General features: G+C 39.4%; 1 protein-coding gene across 1 annotated transcript in view; it reads left to right on the top strand.

Moving 5' to 3' along the window:
* The window catches only part of FBXO3 (F-box protein 3), a 37,438-nt gene that overhangs the window by 10,160 nt on the left and 6,574 nt on the right, over positions 1-20,704 (top strand). The window contains exons 4-10 of the mRNA XM_066363512.1: positions 6,639-6,753; positions 8,663-8,867; positions 10,137-10,182; positions 13,183-13,267; positions 14,515-14,637; positions 16,970-17,085; positions 18,695-18,885. Coding sequence (XP_066219609.1) covers positions 6,639-6,753; positions 8,663-8,867; positions 10,137-10,182; positions 13,183-13,267; positions 14,515-14,637; positions 16,970-17,085; positions 18,695-18,885 — 881 coding nt within the window. The remainder of the gene's footprint in view (positions 1-6,638; positions 6,754-8,662; positions 8,868-10,136; positions 10,183-13,182; positions 13,268-14,514; positions 14,638-16,969; positions 17,086-18,694; positions 18,886-20,704) is intronic.

The following is a 20,704-nucleotide window of genomic DNA, read 5'->3' on the forward strand; positions in this document are numbered from 1 at the left end:
AGTCAGGAACCTAACTACGCACCTGGGTGGTCACAGTCTCTGACTCATTTTCAAGGTTAAGGAGATGGCAGCTAGAAAGGAAACTCAGAAAGCCAAATAGGCATGGGGTTTGGGGAAGTTTTTATAAGTAACCTGGAACTATGGTATGTTACTATATCTTCTACTGATCTAGCTAATGGTAAGTATTTAACTGCTGTTACTGTGGGAAAGTAGCCATAGACAATACATAAGCAAATGGAGGTGGCACTTTTCCAAGGAAACTTGACAGAGATAGGTGGCAGGCCCGGCTTTGGCCTGCAGGCCATAGTTTGCTGATTCCTGATTCACACCAGTCCCCTCATTTTACAGGTGGAGGGACAGGCTCCGAGAGTTTGGTGACTTATGCCAGGTCACATCACTAGCAGGGGGCAGAGATAGAACTCTAATTTAGGTTTCTTGGCTCCTAGTAACTTGTTCACTCTCTCCTCGTCCAAGTAAGGGGGCAAGGAAAGTAAGTGACTATTTATTGAGTGCTAGTAAAGCATTTTACTAAGCACATAAATACTTAATCCTCACTGCAGTCCTCTCAGGTAGTGGTATTACCGCCCATTTCACAGGTGAGGAAACAGGAGTAAAGAGACCAGCCGGAGATCAGTCAACTGTGGTAGAGCTGGGATTTCACCTGGTCTGACTCCCAGATTCTGTTGTAGTAGGATCCTCAAGAAACCTTGATTTTACTGTTTTATAAGTGTATAATTCTCTTTTGCTATGTTTGTTTTTTGTTTTTGTATTATTTTTCTCTCTAATTGCCTGTTCAACAAATTCTTAGTTAAATATTCAACATAGAGCACTAACTTTATAAATATCAGTTCCTCTCCTGATTCAGCTTCTGTTTCAGGCAGTTATTCGGCTTGTTTTTTAATAAAGTTTTTATTTTGGAGTAATTTTAGATTATAGGGAAGTTGCAAAAATAGTACCAAGAGTTCTTATACCCTTCCCCGTGTCAGTTTTCCCTAACGTACTGCCCTGTGGGCATTTGTCAAAACTCCTGTCTTCATCGGCACATTCTCATTAACTGAACTCCAGACTTGATTCAGATTTCACCAGCTTTTCCATTAATATCCTTTTCCATTCCTATTTCCAGTCCAGAATACCACACTGCATTTAGTTGTCATGTCTCCTTAGTGTCCTCTGGGCTCCAGCAGTTTCTCGGTCTTTCCTTGTCTTTCATGGCCTTGACAGTTTGAAGGAATACTGATAAGGTGTTTTGTAGAATACCCCTCAAACTGACTTTGCTTGAAGTCTGTATTTATTACTCATGACTAGGCTGGAGTAATGAGTTTTCAGAAAGATGAGCACAGAGGCACAGTGCGCCTCTCCTCCCTTATCTGTGGGTACATGATGACCACTATCACTAGTGGTATTAACTAACCTGCACTAAAGTGCACAGATCATAAGTGTACAACTCAGTGAAATTTTGTAATGTGAACACACCCACTGTAGCACTCTCCATTCAAGAGGAAGAAGAGTAATCTGTACCCTCTTTCTCAAGGGGAACCACTCTCCTGATTGCTGATCCCACTGAGTAGTTGACTCTCTTTTTGAACTTTATGTAAATTGTATGATTAAGTTTGTATTTTGTGTGAATTATTTCGATTTTTGTGTGTGTGGGATTCAACTGTGTCATCTGTAACAGTTCATTTTTGTTGCAGAATAGTACTTCATTATATGAGTAGAGCACAATTTATATGTTTATTCTACTGTTGATGGATAGTTGGGTTATTTCAACTTTTTGGCTATTACAAATAATGCCAGCATATAAGAACTGTCAATAATACAAGCATAAATCATTTTTGATGCACATATGAGCATATTTCTATCAAGTAAATACTTAGGATTGAGTTTGTTGGGTTATAAAGTGTGTTTATATTAAACTTCAAAAGATACTGTTAATTTTTCAAAATGGTTCTACCACTTTACATTTCTGCGAGCACTTAAATGTTGTCATTCTTTGTATTTTAGCCTTTCTAATGGGTGTGTGGTGGTGGTTTTAATTTGCATTTCCTTGAGCAAGTAGACTAATGACAGTTTTATTTCTAACTTTCTGATCCTTACATGTCATTTATTTCTCTTCCTTCTTGCACTGGGTAGGACCTTATTAAACTGGCTAGGGCCTTTGGTACAGTGTTGGGTAGGCGTAATGATAGTGAGCATTCTTACCTTTCTGGTTGCAGAGGGAAAGCTTTTGATATTTCTCTTCTAAAGATGATGTTTGCTGTAAGTTTTTTATAGATACTCTGATCAGATTTAAGAAAGTCCCTTCTGGTAGTAGTTTAAGAGGAAGGTTTTTTGTTATTTATTGTTTTAGATAATTGAATTTTTACTGTCTGCCAGCCTTGTGATTATGTGATTTTTCTACTTTATTCTGTTAATGCACTGAATTACATTGATTTCCTGAATGTTAAACCATTCCTCAAATAAGCTTACTTTGGTTGTAACATTTTTTCCTTTATATATTGTTAGATTTGATTGGCTGGTATTTGATTGGGATTTTTACATCTGTGTTCATGAGAGAGTTTGGCCTATAGTTTTCTTTCTTACAATGTTCTTGTCAGGTTTTGGTATCAAGGTGATACTGGCTTTATAAAACGAGTTAGGGAGTGTTGCTTTTTTTCTGTTCCTTGGAAAAGTTTTTGTAAGCTTGATCTTATTTCTTGGTTAAATCTTGAGTGGAATGAACCAGTGAAGCCATTCAGTCCTGGAGCTTTTACGGTGAGGTTTTTAAACTAAGAATTCAATTTCTTTATTAGAAATAGGACTATTCAGATTTTTCTACTTATTTTCATGTTAATTTCGCTAAGTTGTGTTTTTCTATAAAATTGTCCACTTTGTTTACATTTTTCAATGTATTGTCAGAAAGTTTTTCATAATATTCTCTTACCTTGGTAATGTTTGTTGGATTTGTAGTGATTTTACTTCCCCATTTCTATAATTATTTGTGCTTTCTCTCAGTAACTTTTGAACAGTCTTGCTAGGTAGGAGCTATTCGATTTTAATAGTCTTTTCTTCATCTTTTTTTTTTTTTTTTTTTTAATATTTTTCTGAAGCTGGAAATGGGGAGAGACAGTCAGACTCCCGCATGCGCCCGACCGGGATCCACCCGGCACGCCAACCAGGGGCGACGCTCTGCCCACCAGGGGGCGATGCTCTGCCCCTCCAGGGCGTCGCTCTGCCACAACCAGAGCCACTCTAGCGCCTGGAGCAGAGGCCAAGGAGCCATCCCCAGCGCCTGGGCCATCTTTGCTCCAATGGAGCCTTGGCTGCGGGAGGGGAAGAGAGAGACAGAGAGGAAGGAGGGGGGGGGGGGTGGAGAAGCAAATGGGCGCTTCTCCTATGTGCCCTGGCCGGGAATCGAACCCGGGTCCCCCGCACGCCAGGCCAACGCTCTACCGCTGAGCCAACCGGCCAGGGTCTCATCTTTTTTTTTTAAGTAAGAGGAGGGGAGATAGTGAGACAGACTCCTGCCTTTGCCCCGATTGGGATCCATCCGGCAACCCCCATCTGGGGCTGATGCTTCTTATTTCACTTATTTCTCTAATTTCTTTGAGTTAACTTTACTCAGGTATGTATACACACACACACACACACACACACACACACACACACACACACACATATAATTAGGCAAACATTGTTACTCTTATTGTACTCTTGCTAATTTTGAGGCTGCTTGTTCTGTTAGTTACTAAGAGAGGTATGTTAAAATTTCTCACTGTGGTAGGCAGAATTCTGAGAAAGTTCCCAAGATTTCCATAATCAGTGTACAGATAATAGCCTCCCCTTGAGAGTGAGTGGACTGTGTATAGTTGATTTCAGTCCTGTGGTTAGGTCATGGTATATGACAAAGATGAAGGGGTTTTGCAGATGTAACTCAAGTCCCTTACAATTACTATTATAGTTTGTCAGTTGGTTTGAGGAAATTATCCAGAGTGGGCCTGACCTAATCAGGAAAGTTCTAACAGGACCTGGGCCCTTCCGGAAGTCAAGGAGATTCAGAGCATGGGCATCTCTCCTGTTGGCCTTGAGTACGCAAACTGGCATGTAGTGGAGAGGCCAGGTGATAGGGACGGGCGGGTGGCTTCTTGGTGCTGAGGGCCTAGCTGCAGCTGCAGAGAGCCGAATTCTGCCAGCAGTGTAAGCTGGGAAGAGGACCCTGAGCATAAGATACTTAAGATGAGATAGCAGCCCCTGGGGACACCAGAATTTCAGCCTGGTGGGACCTGAGCAGAGGGTCTGATTCAGCCGTGCCCACATTTCTGGCCTACAGAAATCAGAGTAATAAGTGTTTTACACTGCTAATATTGTGGCAATAGAAAACTGATACACCACTATGATTATAGATACATCTTTATCCATTTTAGTTCTTCATTTTAAATATAATTTGAAGCTATGTTATTAGGTACAAAATTAGAATTATGATATCTGTGTAGTGAATTTAACATTTTTGACATTACAAAAAGTCCTCCATTTCCTCTAATATTGCTGTTTGCCTTAAATTCCATGCTGTATGATTTATTGGAGCTATTTTAGCTTGCTTTTTCTAGCCACATCTTTAAGATGCATGTCTTGTATATGATTGTTTTGTTTTTATCTGATCTGAGGGTCTGTCTTTTACTTAGATTATATAGTTATTTATATTTAATATGATTACTAATATATTTGAATTTAAATATAGTTTCTGTTTTTTTGTGCCACCTGAGTTGATGTTCCTATTTTGCATTCTTCTTAATTATCTTTTATTTTGTACCCCTGTTTTTTATTTAATTATTCTGTTCTAAATTAGTATGTTTACCACTCTCGCTGGACAATGAAAGAATCTTAGAATGTTTTAAGTCCAGTGACCTTGCTGCTGCCATTTGTATTATAGTTTTTGTTATTTTAACTTTTACTGTATTTGCTATTCCTGAAAATGTTATTATTTTATATATTCAGTATTAGATTTATCTTTTCTGCTTGGCCTGTGGTGGTGCAGTGGATACAGTGTCAACATGGAATGATTAAGTCGCCAGTTCCAGACCCTGGGCTTGCCTAGTCAAGGCACATGTGGGAGTTGATGCTTCCTGCTCCTCCCCCCTTCTCTCCCTCTCTCTCTCCCCGCTGTCTAAAATGAATAAATAAAATAAATAAAAATAAAAAGACCTATCTTTTCTGTTGTTCTTCATTTTTTCCTGTACCTTCATGTTTGTCTTAAAATGTATTTCATCTTCACTTTTTTTTTTAGCATCAATTCTCCGTTGAAGCACCTTAGTTATTCATTGATTGCTTTCTCATATGTGCCTTGACCGGGGGAGAGGGGGCTACAGCAGACCAAGTGGCCTCTTGTTAAGCCAGCGACCTTGGACTCAAGCTGGTAAGCTTTGCTCAAACCAGATGAGCCCGTCCGTGCTCAAGCTGGCGACCTCAGGGCTTCAAACCTGGGTCCTCCACATTGCAGTCTGACGCTCTATCCACTGTGCCACCACCTGGCCTGGCTCATCTTCACTTTTGATATATAAATTTACTGAATATAGAATTCTGGGCATTAGTTTTTTGTCTTTTTATTTTTTTCCCAGAACTTTGAAGATACCATCCTTTTGGCTTCTGTTGTTTCTTTTGCTGTCTGTCTTAGTGTTCCTTTGAAGGTGACAATGTGGCCTTTCTCCTACTCTAGCTGCCTTTAAATTTTCTGTCTTTGATTTTCCCGTTTCCCGATAACGTGTGTAGATGTGACTTTCTTTGTACTTGGTCCATAGAGTTTATAGTGCTACTTGAATCTGGTTTGGTGTCTTCATCAGATTTGGAGACTTCTCTCCGTCCTGTGATACTGTTGAGAGCATCACTCAGCTTCTCGGCCCCTCAGCCTCGTGTTTGCATTCAGAATTGGCAGTTGCTTCAAAGACAAGGTGGCCCCTTGGGAGGCCTGGCCAGCCTCAGTTTCTCTCCTAGGCCCCTCACCCCACCAGGTCTCACTGTCATTGACGTTCTCCAAAAGCCTTGAAACCAATCTTCTGTTGTTCAGTTTTCTTAATTCTCAGAAAGAGGTCTGATCCAACGACCTGGTAGAACATTGCTGCCAAGTAAACGTTTTTTCTCGGTGTTTATAATTACTTCCTATTGTTTAAAGCAAGAATATATGGCAGCCTACAGACCTGCAAAGTCGAGTTCAAGTTGATGGCCTCACATCATGAACCTGCACCTGAGTCCTGTATTTCCCAGAGAGAGACTATCTTAAGACTCTTGAATATCAGTGGAGAGAACACCTCGAGATTTTTTTGAAATAGAGAGGTGTGGATTTATTAGATTAGGAAAAATGAGGTATGCCCTAATGTTTGCATTGCATTGCGGATTTCATTGGTGCATACCTTTACATATGTTACGTAGTGCCAGTGTGTCCCTGTTGAGAGGACAATGAGGAATTTGTTTGCTCAGGGCTTTAAATGTCAGCCAATCTAAAGGGGTATGTTTCTCTGAATTTTCAGTTCATTTCCACATATTTCAGCAATGGATTTTGGACAGCATTCTCTTGTTTTAAGATAGTTTCATTGACTAGCAGGAAGACTATAGTTTGTCTTAGATTTGAGGCTTATTGTTTCTTCATCATTTGTCTTGTGTATTTGCAGAGGGTGCTCGAGAGGAAGACCTCGATGCAGTGGAAGCCCAAATCGGCTGCAAGCTTCCCGACGATTATCGGTGTTCGTATCGCATCCACAATGGGCAGAAGTTAGTGGTTCCCGGGTAAGATGCTTCCTGTTTTGGTTATTTTTAATGATACAAGTTATTTTCCAGGAAGAAAATAAACAAACTGTACTTGTAGTTATAAAGGCGTATAGGAATTCCCTCTTCTTCCTTGTAGCATCTGTAAGATAAAATCTACAGCTGGAATTTGATTTTAACAAAATAAATATGTCTCATAAAAACATTACTTTTATCAACACATCCTTATAGTGAAATGAAGTCTGGGTGTGGGGGGCTCTAGGGGAGATGAGGAAAATGTATGTGGGGGGTGTATTTGAACTAAAACTGTTCAGAACCCTTGAAGTGTTGATCTTGTTACAGGCCAGATTATTTGTTTTGGAGATCCTGATGCAAATTCTGTGTACTGTACATGTTCAGGGCGACATACACTAAACTAAAGAAAATACATTTTTGTCCTATTCAGGCATCACCTATGATTAAACGGCCTACTTTAAGCTTCTAAGAGATGAAGTATTTGTTATGGAACCCTTTGGGAAAAGCAGACTACCTAGTTGTCAATTCAGTCACAGTTTTAAGAACTGTGCTTTGAATGGGTCTGCTCTTTTTATTTTATGAAATTAAGCTATTGTAGAGACATTGCATTTGTGAAATGCTGATAAGAAGTTAGGGAGAACTTGGTGGTGTTCATACTGGAACATGGAGTCTCTGGGTGTGAAGAATCATACGAGGCTCTGTTGCCATTTCAGATCAGGGTTGAGTGAGTATCAGGAAGCTTGGAGGTGATCGTACTGAGACTGCAAGTTAGTATTCAGAAATGAAATATTGGGTTGTTGGGACTAGATAAGCCTAAATTACTGGCTTTTTATTCTAGTCTATTTTTTCTGTCAAACTCAAATTTGACAAAATTGAAAAATTGTCACACTTTAAGAGCAAACAGTAGAGAACTTTATTAAAAGAGTTGCCCAGAGTTGACATGACAAAAAGATCGTGATTTTTTTTTTAATAGGAGTCAGGAACAGAGAGAGAGGAACAGATAGGGACAGGCAGACAGGAAAGGAGAGAGATGAGAAGTATCAGTTTTTTGTTGCGGTACCTCAGTTGTTCATTGATTGCTTTCTCATATGTGCCTTGACAGAGGGCTACAGCCAAGCCACTGACCTTGGGCTTTAAGCCAGTGACCTTTGGGCTCAAGCCAGCATCCATAGGGTCATGTCTATGATCCTGCGCTCAAGTTGGTAAGCCCAAGCTCGAGCCGGATGAGCCCATACTCAGGCCGATGACCTTGAGATTTTGAACCTGGTTCCTCTGCATCCCAGACCAATGCTCTATCCACTGCGCCCCCACCTGGTCAGGGAAGATCATGAATTTCAACGGAGGGATTTTTATCCATTTACAACCCAATGGTGGAACTTAGGGTAGGAATCTCATCAAGGACAACTTGTGTTGTCCTCATGCACGTGCAGTGAGGTGAATTTATGTCGCATCCCAAGTTTATGAAAACTTGGTCAAGCTTTAGGCTGATTAACATTTATACTCTCTGGTAGGATTGAGTAAGCTAAAGATTGTAATAGCTTAAAGATATCACAGAGAACTTGCCCTTTTAAACATTAAATTAGTCATTCATATATATGCATATGTAGCAAAATATCAGCAAATCAGTTTATCATGGCAAGATAGATTCTTGAAAGCAATAAAACTATTTTTCTATTTATAAGGCTGACATTTACACATTTGAGACATTTAGGCTTTTAATTTAAATCAGAATCTTTCCATTCAAGAATTTGAATTTAATATATAAATTGTAGTGTTTTTGGCATTCCCAATTTAGAATCAACATGTTAACCAGTTCTTATAAAATTGTCAATGTGAAATTATTATTCATTAAAAAGAGGAAGCACAACTGTTTATTTGGCATTGCAATTGATTAAATGTTGGGGTCTCTTCTCAGGTTATTGGGAAGTATGGCGCTGTCTAATCACTATCGTTCTGAGGATTTGTTAGACGTCGATACGGCTGCTGGAGGCTTCCAGCAGAGGCAGGGACTGAAGTACTGTCTCCCTTTAACTTTTTGCATACATACTGGTTTGAGTCAGTACATAGCAGTGGAATCTGCAGAGGGTCGGAACAAAAATGAAGTTTTCTACCAATGTCCAGTAAGTAGGAAGTGTGTTTAAGTATGGCTTTAAGATGTGTGCTGATGAGTTTATACCTGTGCACATTAGAGATTTTCAGGGTTGTAGAATGGGTATAACGCATTATTCAATTTAATTATTAGTTAGATAGGCCTAACTAGACATGACATGGAATGCCAGAAGGAGATTTTACCAGTGGATAAATAATGCAAAGCTATGATTTGTGTTAAAGCATTTTAAGTTTAAAGAAAAACTAATGAGCTTTTTGTTGAAGTGATTAATTGTAATATACATTTCTAACTTTAAAATTTAGCTTTTGAACATCATTTGATCCAAGTACAGTAGGAACTTTTTAAACTCTGTAGTACGTATTTTAGTTGTTGAAAAAATGAAGATTCTTTTTAGAAGGCATTTGTTATGACTTTAATATAATCAGAAAATAAGATATTTGGTTTCAGTTTTATTTCTTCACTTCTCAGTAATTCCTCAGTTGTAGAACTGCTTTTATTTTTACCTAGCTGTGAACTTTTAAAGAGAAATTTAAAATAGAGACATGTGACTCCATATAGCATTTACAATATTTTTTTTATGGGTTATATTTTTGTTTTGTTTGTTTTTAGAGAGAAAGAAGAAACATCAATTTATTGTTCCATTTACTTGTGCTTTCATTGATTGATTCTTGTATGTGCCCTGACTGGGGATCAAACCCGCAAGCTTGGCGTATCAGAACAAGCTCTAACCAATTGAGCTACCCGGCCAGGGTCCTTAACATTTTAAATATTTTAAAAGTTTTCATAGATTTTAATGTTTTTCCTAAGCATTTTCCCATCTTTTATCCCATTTTTGACTCAGTACCTCTATAAGATTACGGGATGATGGCTCAGTCTGTTTTATTTATAGAAAAAGGTGACTAATCTAGAATTCTTCAGGTCTCTGGGCTGAATCCAAAGCCCTTTCTTGTAGGATAATTGGCCATATTTCTTCTCACTCTAACTTCCCAATTCTTTTCCTGAAGAAAAGTTTTTTAGTCCATTCTGACAGTAATAGCAGTATATAAGCATTTAACTGTTATTAGAAGTGCCGGGCACTTCCCTTCCAAGGACTATAGAACAAGCCTAAGTTAGAAATCACAAAGCAGTGGCTGAAATGTGTGAGGAATGGCCAAGTATTGGTTAGAGCCCTTCAGTTATTGTTACTGTTTTGCCTTTTCTCTGGGGAAGAATACAGGTAACAATGAGAAATTAAGCAAAATGTATTTTCCTTAATTACAATATTCTTTTTATCACATAGGACCAAATGGCTCGGAATCCAGCTGCTATTGACATGTTTATCATAGGTAGGAGAAAAAAAAAGTATTCTTTTTTTTCCCTTTTTCCTCCTTGTTAAAAAATTAAGTTGGTAGAAACTTTTTAGTTACTTAATCAGCTGGCAGTTTTATACTTTTATTTCTTAAGACTTGCTGGTTTGTCAAGTACCATATCTAGTCACTCATTAGAATACCCTTGTATTTTAGTGGAATTTGGTTTCTCTCTGGGAGAAAGCTATGCCCTGTACAATCTGGTGCTCTTAGGACTCTGCTGTGGAACAGTGACGCATGCAGAATTCCTGTGAGTTAGTGTACCGTTCCCTTATGCAGAGGTATTTTCCATCAATCAGAGTATTCCATAATTAGAGATATGGATACATAAAACTACTTTGTACTTTTTTCTCTTTTGGTGCCAGTGCTATAGTAAAATACTGAGAAATCACACTGGAGACCTCAGAACAGCAGTCTTTGAAAACCAGTATAAACTGGGCTTCATCAACTCTGGCACAGTTTTTCTTGGCCTTGAAAAGGTATTTCTCACAGGATTTCAGAACAATTCAGTTTATATGCAAGTACTGCTCACCTCTTTGCTATTCATTCAACCTTGTTATACTTAGATTTTGCTTGCTTAAGAGAAGTGTCCTGACTATTTACTGGGCCTTTTAAAGGCACTCCTGACACAGCCAACATCCCCGTGTGCTAATAGTAAAGGGGTCTTTCAGGCTAAGGCATCGGTATTTAATTATTCATCCTAATTGGAAGCTTGAACAGAGTATATGTTCCGTGCTGAGGCACATTCTAGGTTTCGTGGTATACTTCACAATGCCAACCTACGTAGTGAGTTATAAAAAAGCTTTTACTCTTCGCCCCTGGCTTTCCGCTTACCCTGACTCATGTGGTTTGTGGTTTCTAAGTTAAGCACCCACTGGGGTTTTGCTCCGGCTCACTGCCCTTTGTCACCTTCACATAGCGCGTACTTTCGGAGACAACCGTCATGGCTCTAGCGCAGTGGTACTACCTTGTTTGTAAACCAACAGCTGCCTGAGCTCTCAAGGCAGCTGCTACTGGGCTCTTTGAGTTTCTTCGTCTTCATTTGGTGCTGTTCTGACATGATATGGAAAACCCCACCACTATAGCAGAATACTAAGTTCTGATAATTCTGTTCTGGGAGCTTGGCTTTCTCCTAGAATGAGAAGCAAAGCAAAAGATGTGAGATGAGATAGGAAGTTAGTGCTGGGAGGAAAGATAAAAGTTTCCTTTAAACTACCGTGGTAAAGCCCCAGTGCTATCAAGGAAACTCCAAGATACAGGCTTATTTCTCAAGAAACTATCTTAGAACATACAACTTACATCTTGATTCAACTATTTGACTTTCTTGGAATTTTTGGTAAAACATAAGATGGAATTCCTTGGTGTTCAGTGCATTATTAATAGATAGTTAAGAAAACTGGATTTTGTGTTGAGAGAAGTTTAGTTCTAAAGGCTGCATAGAAAATTCTGTCTACACTTTAAAGAACACACTTTGGTATATATATGTAGTATAATAAATTTAGGTGCACTGGAATGCACTATGCCAATATCTTTCTTATGTAAACCATAAGAAATTTCTTTTTCTTATGTAATATTTCATGAAATACAAAAAATTACTTTTTAAAACTACAGGAAAACTATTAGTTCTCGAAACTAGTAGTTATACCTTCTATGAATTTTTTTTTTTTTTAATCTTTTTTTTTTTTCATTTTTCTGAAGCTGGAAACGGGGAGAGACAGTCAGACAGACTCCCGCATGCGCCTGACCGGGATCCACCCGGCACGCCCCCACCAGGGGGCGACGCTCTGCCCACCAGGGGGCGATGCTCTGCCCATCCTGGGCGTCGCCATGTTGCGACCAGAGCCACTCTAGCGCCTGAGGCAGAGGCCACAGAGCCATCCCCAGCGCCCGGGCCATTTTTGCTCCAATGGAGCCTTGGCTGCGGGAGGGGAAGAGAGAGACAGAGGAAAGCGCGGTGGAGGGGTGGAGAAGCAAATGGGCGCTTCTCCTGTGTGCCCTGGCCGGGAATCGAACCCGGGTCCTCCGCACGCTAGGCCGACGCTCTACCGCTGAGCCAACCGGCCAGGGCTACCTTCTATGAATTTTAATGACATTATTGTCATGATAGGCTTCATTAAAAAATTTAAAGCTATATACCCTCAGACTCAAGCCTAAATTGTACCTTTTTTCATTCTCAAAATGGAGTATTAAGTAAACACTGTAAATTTAGCATTTGGCATTTAGCATGGCAGAGTATAGGAACTGGGATTATAAAAATAAGATTACAAAGAAATTCATTGGACAGCATTGATTAAAGGACTAGTATATGCTAGGCACTGAGAGGTATTAGCCGTAAGGGAGTCTAAGAAAGTTATATTACTTAGAGGGAACAAATATAATTTATGTAAATGTTTGTAACTGATTCAGTTAGATCACAAAGGTATGATCTGGACTGGACTGTTGCCGTCAATCTTTTTGCTTTGAGCTGGTCACAGAATGTGGAGGAGCACTGCGGGTTTGAGTCTTAGTAGTGTAGCTGGACTGTTTTGGGTTGGTCTGATGCCCCAGACTCCACACTGCCATACTGCTGTCCAGGCTGAGCATGAGTCAAGGTGTTCCTGGGCCAGGGATATACCCTGATTGTTTGAGGGTAGGTGCTGATGTTTTTCTTATAGTTTCTTCATAGACGTAGCCGTATCTCATTTGTTGAAGAAATTATAGACAGAAGGCTTTTCATTCTTCTACCAGAACAAATTAGTTTAAAAATGTATTATTTGTTTATAAGTGTAGAAAGTAGTTTGAAGTTGGAGGATTCTCTAGCAAGGTAATAAGATGGATAGAACTGAGACTAGAAATAGACCTAATAAAGATCTAGTGGAATTATATCTATAAATGTTTTTAGTTTTGATACCATGCCTCATGCAAAGAGAAATTACAGTTGTTTCCTGTATGGATTTTACAAGAACTATTTGTCCTTTTTCTTCCCTTTCTGGTTTACAGGTGCTACTTTTACGGACTGGTTTACTTCGTATGTCAACAATGTTGTATCAGGTGGCTTCCCTATCATCAGAGACCAAATTTTCAGGTATTTCACTTGGGGCTTTTTGGATTGGAATGGTTATAATCAATAAAAATCATTAGTTACAGCCTGACCAGGGGTGGCGCAGTGGATAGAGTGTCTACCAGTGAGGTCACCAGTTGGAAACCCTGGGGTTGCCGGTTTGAGCCTCTGCTCATCGGTTTACGTGTGGGATCCTCATGATTCCAAGGTTACCACCTTGAGCCCAAAGGTCGCTGACTTGAAGCCCATGGTCTGTGGCTTGAGCCCAAAGGTTGTCAGTTTGAGCAACGGGTCACTGGCTCAGCTTGAGCCCAAGGCCCAATTCCCAGTTAAGGCATATATGAGAAGCAGTCAGTGCACAACTAAAGTGAAGCAGCTGTGAGTTGAAGCATCTTTCTCTCCCTTCCTCTCTGTCTCTCTTCCTCTTTGTCTCTCCCGGTCTCTCAAAAAAATAAATAAATAAATAAAAGAGCATTAAAATACTAAAATTGAAAACAATGTTACTGGTTACAGATCATAAGATGAGGTTTTCCAGGAAGGTTCATAGCAGAGCCTCCCATAATCGTAAATCTCTCTTATTCTCAGTTTAAAGCCAGGATATTCAAACACTTAGCCAGTAATTTTCTTATCTTGAAGAATCAAGAGAAAAAAAACTGATTTTGATTTAGAAATTACAACTTTATATTAGTTGTATAATTCCCTTTTGAAAACAAAAGTTGTTTATCAACTAGTAGATTTAATATGAATAGCAGGTTAGTAACTATTAACTTTATTATCTTTAAATGGAACATCCAGATATTATAGATAGTATTAGAGGTAATATTGGTCCACAGTATCTCGTTTGGCAGAAATGATAGATGAAGTATACATTAGAAGCCCCTAGAATAACAAATATTAACACTTCTATTGTCAGAGCCACTGATTAGAGGGTATAGCTAGGTTTTCAGATATCCTCAAGGTTTCCGTAGCTCTGAAAATGGAGATAAGCTCTTTTTAATTTCCATGTTAATTACTGATCTATTATTTGAACCACTGATCATTGAACCTTGGCTGCTACCATTACTGATCCAGAGTCTTCGAAGCTTTCTGGTTTGTTTGTAATTTCTAGTTTTCTTCTAAGCTTAATAGGACTAGATCGTAAGGTCCCAAATATGATTTAAATTTTCAGTTCTAAAGTGAAGTGTAAGCTATTTTGCATTGTGTCTTTTAAACCTTTTATAGAATTGAGGTTAGTTTACTAAAAGAATTTTAATTTTTTTTCAATTACCTAGATATGTTCATGATCCAGAATGTGTAGCAACAACTGGGGATATTACAGTTTCCGTTTCCACGTCATTTCTACCAGAACTTAGCTCTGTGCACCCACCCCACTATTTCTTCACGTACCGAATCAGGTGAGGACTTTAAATGGGGTCACCTTCCCATTGACAATGAGATATGTCCTGTGGATTTGTTGTTATTGTCCCATTTGACATGACATATAAAACACATTTTGAAAGGCAGCTTCTGGCCCTGGCTGGTTTGCTCAGTGGTAGAGCGTCAGCCCAGCATGTAGATGTCCCTGGTTTGATTCCCGGTCAAGGCACACAGGAGAAGCAACCATTTGCTTTTCCATGCCTCCCTTTCTCACTTCTCTCTTTTTCTCACTTCTCTCCTTCTCTCACTCTTTCCCTCCTGCATTCATGGCTTAATTGCAGCAAGTTGGCCCAGGCACTAAGGATGGCTCTGTGGCCTTTGCCTCGGGCACTAAAAATTGCTCTGTTGCTGATCAGTGCCCCAGATGGGCAGAGCATTGCCCCCTAGTGGGCTTGCTGGGTGGATCACAGTCAAGGTACATGCAGGATTCTGTCTCTGCCTCCCCTCCTCTCATTAAAAAAAAGAAAGAAAGAAAGGCACCTTCTTGCTGAAATGTGGAGGAAAGTGGATAATAAAATTTTCTACAATGTAATCAGAGGATTTTTTTTCACTTTTACTTTTATTAACATTTATTTAGTGCTGAAATTACTCCCAGGCCATGAGTTTTTGTTTCTTCTGAGATCTGTTTCTGTGCACCCTCCTCTCCTGGTTTAGGAGCAATGTATTCTTTTTCAGTAAAGATCCTCTCAGTGCGGCAGGGGGAGCTCATGTGTGCGTTAGTGTACCCATGCGCTCTATAAGTTCTGCGCCACATCTGGGGAGCTTTGTTCACCAAGATGTGCTCAATGACCAAGGATCTATGTCTAAACCCTTAAGTCCGGCACTACTCTTTGCATTTTTAAACGTGTAGCAAAAATTCAGTACTTTTTTGGGCCACCAACCTTGTGTCTAGCCCCACTGTTAGGCCCAGGCAAACCTACCAACTCCACCATTTTAACAACAGAATGTCACACATTGCTTCTATAAAGTGACATCCTTCAGATACCTGGTGTCTTCAGATATGCATATACCTGATGGCCTAGGCAGTTTCACAAGTGTTCTCAAAGTGAACATGAAGATTGAACCTCTAGATTTGCATGATTTTCTGGGTCAAGTGAATAGCAAACTTTTTCAAGGTCACCTCCAGCTGCTATTGCAAGAGTATGTTAAAATATAGTGTTTGTAAAGTACTTTGAGTTTATATTAACCTCTATGTTATTTCTAATAAATACAAGTATTGTGCCAGGTACTTTGCAAGATAGACCACTAAGTTATAATCATCATGAAAGGTCAAAATTAAGAGTTGTAACGTTTTCTAGAAGCTATCAAATTGCCCAAGGTAAAACCATGCTTTTTAAATTTCATCTGGCCTGTGTATATGCAATTAAAATCTAATAAATATTTGTTGAGCACTGCCTAGATGTCAAACATGGTGTTAAGCCCTGGAAGTGGTTAAATAAAAAACAAATAATAAGTTCACTTTAATTAGAAATACTCTGTGCAGTGCCATAAAGATAATTCATTGCTAAGGGACTAAGGTACTTTGTTTTAAAATATTTTTATACATTTTATGATGTTACATACAGTATTTTAAAAATAAATATACATGCATTTATACATACTAGAAATATTTTAGTTATGTGTACTTACCAGGAGCATTGTAGGATTTTGGTATTGTATGTAGCCTCTGATATGTCTAGTAACACATACACAGATGTTTGTTGTTTAATATAGGTCTTGCCTAGGACTGAGACATGCTTAAAATAACACCTATATAACTTACAGGGTACTTGAAATGAAAATAAGAGACAGCAGATTCCCAGAGGAAGAGGGAGAAGTAATAGTATTAGGAAACTGTTAACTTGTAATCCCAATAACTGAATAGTGACATTTTGCTTTGAGCTTTTTAGAAGCTAATGGAAAAAAGGGAAATGGGTTGCATGGCCTTGTAGTGAATAAAAGACTGTCAGTTTTTTAGAACAGAAATTTTTCATGGCACTATATTCTAGGAAGTGTTTCCCATACTGATCTTTATTTGAACAGCAAGAGTGTTGTCAACATTGTCTTTGGGAATTGTTATGTTGTCCTTTCTGTTGAAGGTCAGGTGCACTAGTTCAATGAAAACATTCCCAGGAGGGAGTGGCGTTAAGATAATCAGGCCAACATCTTAGAGAACTTTCAGAAATAGGTGATTAACAGAGACTTTGGAGTGGGTTTCTTAACTTCCTTTGGAAATTCCTTTTATGGTGGTAGCCCAAATACTGTCGCTCTTAAACAGAAGAAACAAAAAAGGCCTTATTTGTGTCCCTTCTGCCGCATTTCCTTCTCCAGGATTGAAATGTCAAAGGATGCACTTCCTGAGAAGGCTTGTCAGTTGGACAGTCGCTATTGGAGAATAACAAACGCTAAAGGTGATGTAGAGGAAGTTCAAGGACCTGGAGTAGTTGGTATGTAACACAAGATTTGAGTTTAGACATCAGTTGCTTCTAAGACATTTTGGAGAGCATGTCTGTGACACAGCTTAGAAATGCACGATGTAGTTAGTGGATAAGTCTGCACCTTTTTACCAGCTGTGTTTACAATGTGAAAGATACCATAGATTCTGAGCTTCTAATACTAACTACAGTATTTTGCTTCATAAGTGCAGTGTGTAAACATCACTATTCTATCAGTTAGTACCTTAAACATGAACTTTTCTAAAATTATAGCGAACTCTGGTATTGAGTTTTCACTCTGTGGATAGTCTGGGTTCCTTGCTTTTCCTTATAATCTTTATTTTTTAGCTAAATGATGATTTCTTATCATATCATGTAGACATAGGGCAGAAAATTTCATATTTGTCATCTTTTTTAAAATTGGGAAGAAATGTTAAAATTAATTACAGATTTTTGTTGTTTGTGCATTTCAGTCATCTCTGGCTTGATTTTTATTGACATTCAGCTTTTTAAAAAATTATAATTATCTTAAAATTTTGAACCCCTAAGATTCTTCAGATTTTGTATTTGTGTTTCAGAAAAATAACATTATTTAAGCTGTGTACTTCTGTTGTGGGTCCTAAGCATACACAGAACTCAAAGTTGTTTAGTTGATTACCACAAATAAAGCCATATTTTACATGTTTAATTAAGAAATTTTTTTTCTGAATTTATTTAAGGATCTAGTGCTAAACAATTTTATTAAAGCTGTACTTCTTTTTCGGTCATTTCGTCCATTGGAGTAAGAGATCTCCCTTGTGACTGCCATTTTGTCTGGGCTAAATGTTTAAGCTGCAGTCTCAGAATTTTATGTTTTAAGTTTCTTGCTACTTTTAAACATGTATATTATTCCTATTGCTGTTTAAATTAGTGCCCATGACACTTTTTATTGCCTGTGTCTTAAAGATGGCATCTAAAATGCCTCAAAGCATTTTGAAAAAGAAAATGTTCTTTTTTTTTTTTTTTTTTTTTGTATTTTTCTGAAGCTGGAAACGGGGAGAGACAGTCAGACAGACTCCCGCATGCGCCCGACCGGGATCTACCTGGCACGCCCACCAGGGGCGATGCTGCCCTCCGGGGCCTCACTCTGCCGCGACCAGAGCCACTCTAGCGCCTGGGGCAGAGGCCAAGGAGCCATCCCCAGCGCCCGGGCCATCTTTGCTCCAATGGAGCCTTGGCTGCGGGAGGGGAAGAGAGAGACAGAGAGGAAGGAGGGGGGGGTGGAGAAGCAAATGGGTGCTTCTCCTATGTGCCCTGGCCGGGAATCGAACCAGGGTCCCCCGCACACCAGGCCGACGCTCTACCACTGAGCCAACCGGCCAGGGCTCTTTTTTTATTATCTACTAGATATCCTCCTCCCCACCCACAGACACACTATAGAGAATTAGAGGGATTACAGAAGAAATCGAAATACTCATAATCCCATCACTATTAACATTTTGTTATGTTTCCCTTTAGATTTTGTTTCTAATTGTGCATTTACTTTAACATAGCTTACATAATCCCATAGAGGACATATTTCATTTGCTTTGATGAAGAGCTGACTTTTATACATTATTTATTGTTACTATTTTCTCTGCAGGTGAATTTCCAATCATCAGCCCTGGTCGGGTGTATGAATACACAAGTTGTACCACATTCTCTACAACATCGGGATATATGGAAGGATATTATACCTTTCACTTTCTTTACTTTAAAGACAAGATCTTTAATGTCGCCATTCCCCGATTCCATATGGCATGTCCGACATTCAGGGTGTCTATAGCTCGATTGGTAGGTTAAATTTTCCTCTGGTGCCACTTTACATGACTTTTTAGAGTTAACTCCATAAAGGTTGGTAGGCCAGAAAAATAGTTTATACAGTGTGTTCCAGAGAACCCCAGGATTCCAAGGGAAGGACCTTGGGGTGGTGGGATATTTGAACGTGTCGTGAGAGGTGAACAATAAGCTAGGCTCCATGCTCTTCCATCATAGTAGCTGTGCTGTAACCTGTTTTTGTTGTAGTTGTTTTTTTGGTTTGTTAGTTTGTTTTTAATAGCTTCATATTTTAAAGCAGTTTTAGATTCACAGAGAAATTGAACAGAAGGTACAGAAATTTCCTATACGCCCCCTCCACCTACACAACCTCTACCACCCGGAGCGATTGTTAGAACTGTTGAACCTACACTGACACATCATTATCACCCAAAGTCCATAAATTACATTAGGATTCATTATGTGGGTTTGGACAGATGTATGATGACATGTGTCCGCCATTATAGTATCATATAGAGCAGTAAGTGGTTTTAAAGGTTCAGCCTTTTTTCCACTGTTTCCAAAAATATGTCTATAGCCTAATGAGAAACACCACACTAGACCAGTTAACATCCACTTTATTTTATTAAGACTAGGAAAACAATTTCTTATGATGTTTTTGCTAAAACTCCGAATTTTGTAAAATAATACAAATATCCTATAGAAATTATTGCAAAGAGGATTTAATGGGTAAACTTGTGCTATTTGTACAAGTCTCTCTTTGGGATCATTTCCCAAGTCAACTAGATATATAGTATTTTTTTTTTTTTCCTGAAGCTGGAAATGGGGAGAGACAGTCAGACAGACTCCCGCATGCGCCCGACCGGGATCCACCCGGCACGCCCACCAGGGGCGATGCTCTGCCCACCAGGGGGTGATGCTCTGCCCCTCCGGGGCGTCACTCTGCCATGACCAGAGCCACTCTAGCGCCTGGGGCAAAGGCCAAGGAGCCATCCCCAGCGCCCGGGCCATCTTTGCTCCAATGGAGCCTTGGCTGCGGGAGGGGAAGAGAGAGACAGAGAGGAAGGAGGGGGTGGGGGTGGAGAAGCAAATGGGCGCCTCTCCTATGTGCCCTGGCCGGGGATCGAACCCGGGTCCCCCGCACGCCAGGCCGATGCTCTACCGCTGAGCCAACCGGCCAGGGCCTATATAGTATTTTTTAAATCTCATTTTTAGGGTTACTTTATGGCAGATGGAGTAGTGCCCTCAATCTTATGAGCTATAAAATGATGAGAGAAAGTTATGAAGTTTCAGTTATACAATGGGAATAAAATGTGACTTGTATACCCAGAATATAATGGAGTAGTCAGCATCAAATGTTCAGAAAAAATCTCTGGCTCCTGGGGTGGCCCTGATGGGTACATCTAAAATGCATCTGGGAAGATGGACATGACATAAATCTGACCCCGAGTTGCCACATTCCCAATTTGTGTAGAGAAGGATGACAATGAGACTTTAGGCCATTATACTTGTGGTATGTCTGGTGCAGACAGTACAGTCTGGGTTTGGTGGTGAAGTTCAGCTTCCCACCCAGTGCAAGAGTGCTTCCTATGGTCTGTTTCCAGTACCAGGGATTTGCTACTTCCTATGGCAGTCTTCCATTTTTGACTAGCCCAAGTTCATTATGAGATTGCTGTTATCCTTAAATGTTTGATTTGCTTTATCAGTGAAGTCATCTGGGCCTGGAATTTTCTTTTTTGGAAAAGTTTTGAAATATGAATTTTTTTAATATTCCTATTTTCTGTTCTTGTTTCATTTTTGATAATTTGTGTCTTTCAAGGAATTTGTCCATTTTGTC

Source organism: Saccopteryx leptura, chromosome 1 (genome assembly GCF_036850995.1).
Source record: "Saccopteryx leptura isolate mSacLep1 chromosome 1, mSacLep1_pri_phased_curated, whole genome shotgun sequence".
In the NCBI taxonomy this organism is placed as follows: domain Eukaryota; kingdom Metazoa; phylum Chordata; class Mammalia; order Chiroptera; family Emballonuridae; genus Saccopteryx; species Saccopteryx leptura.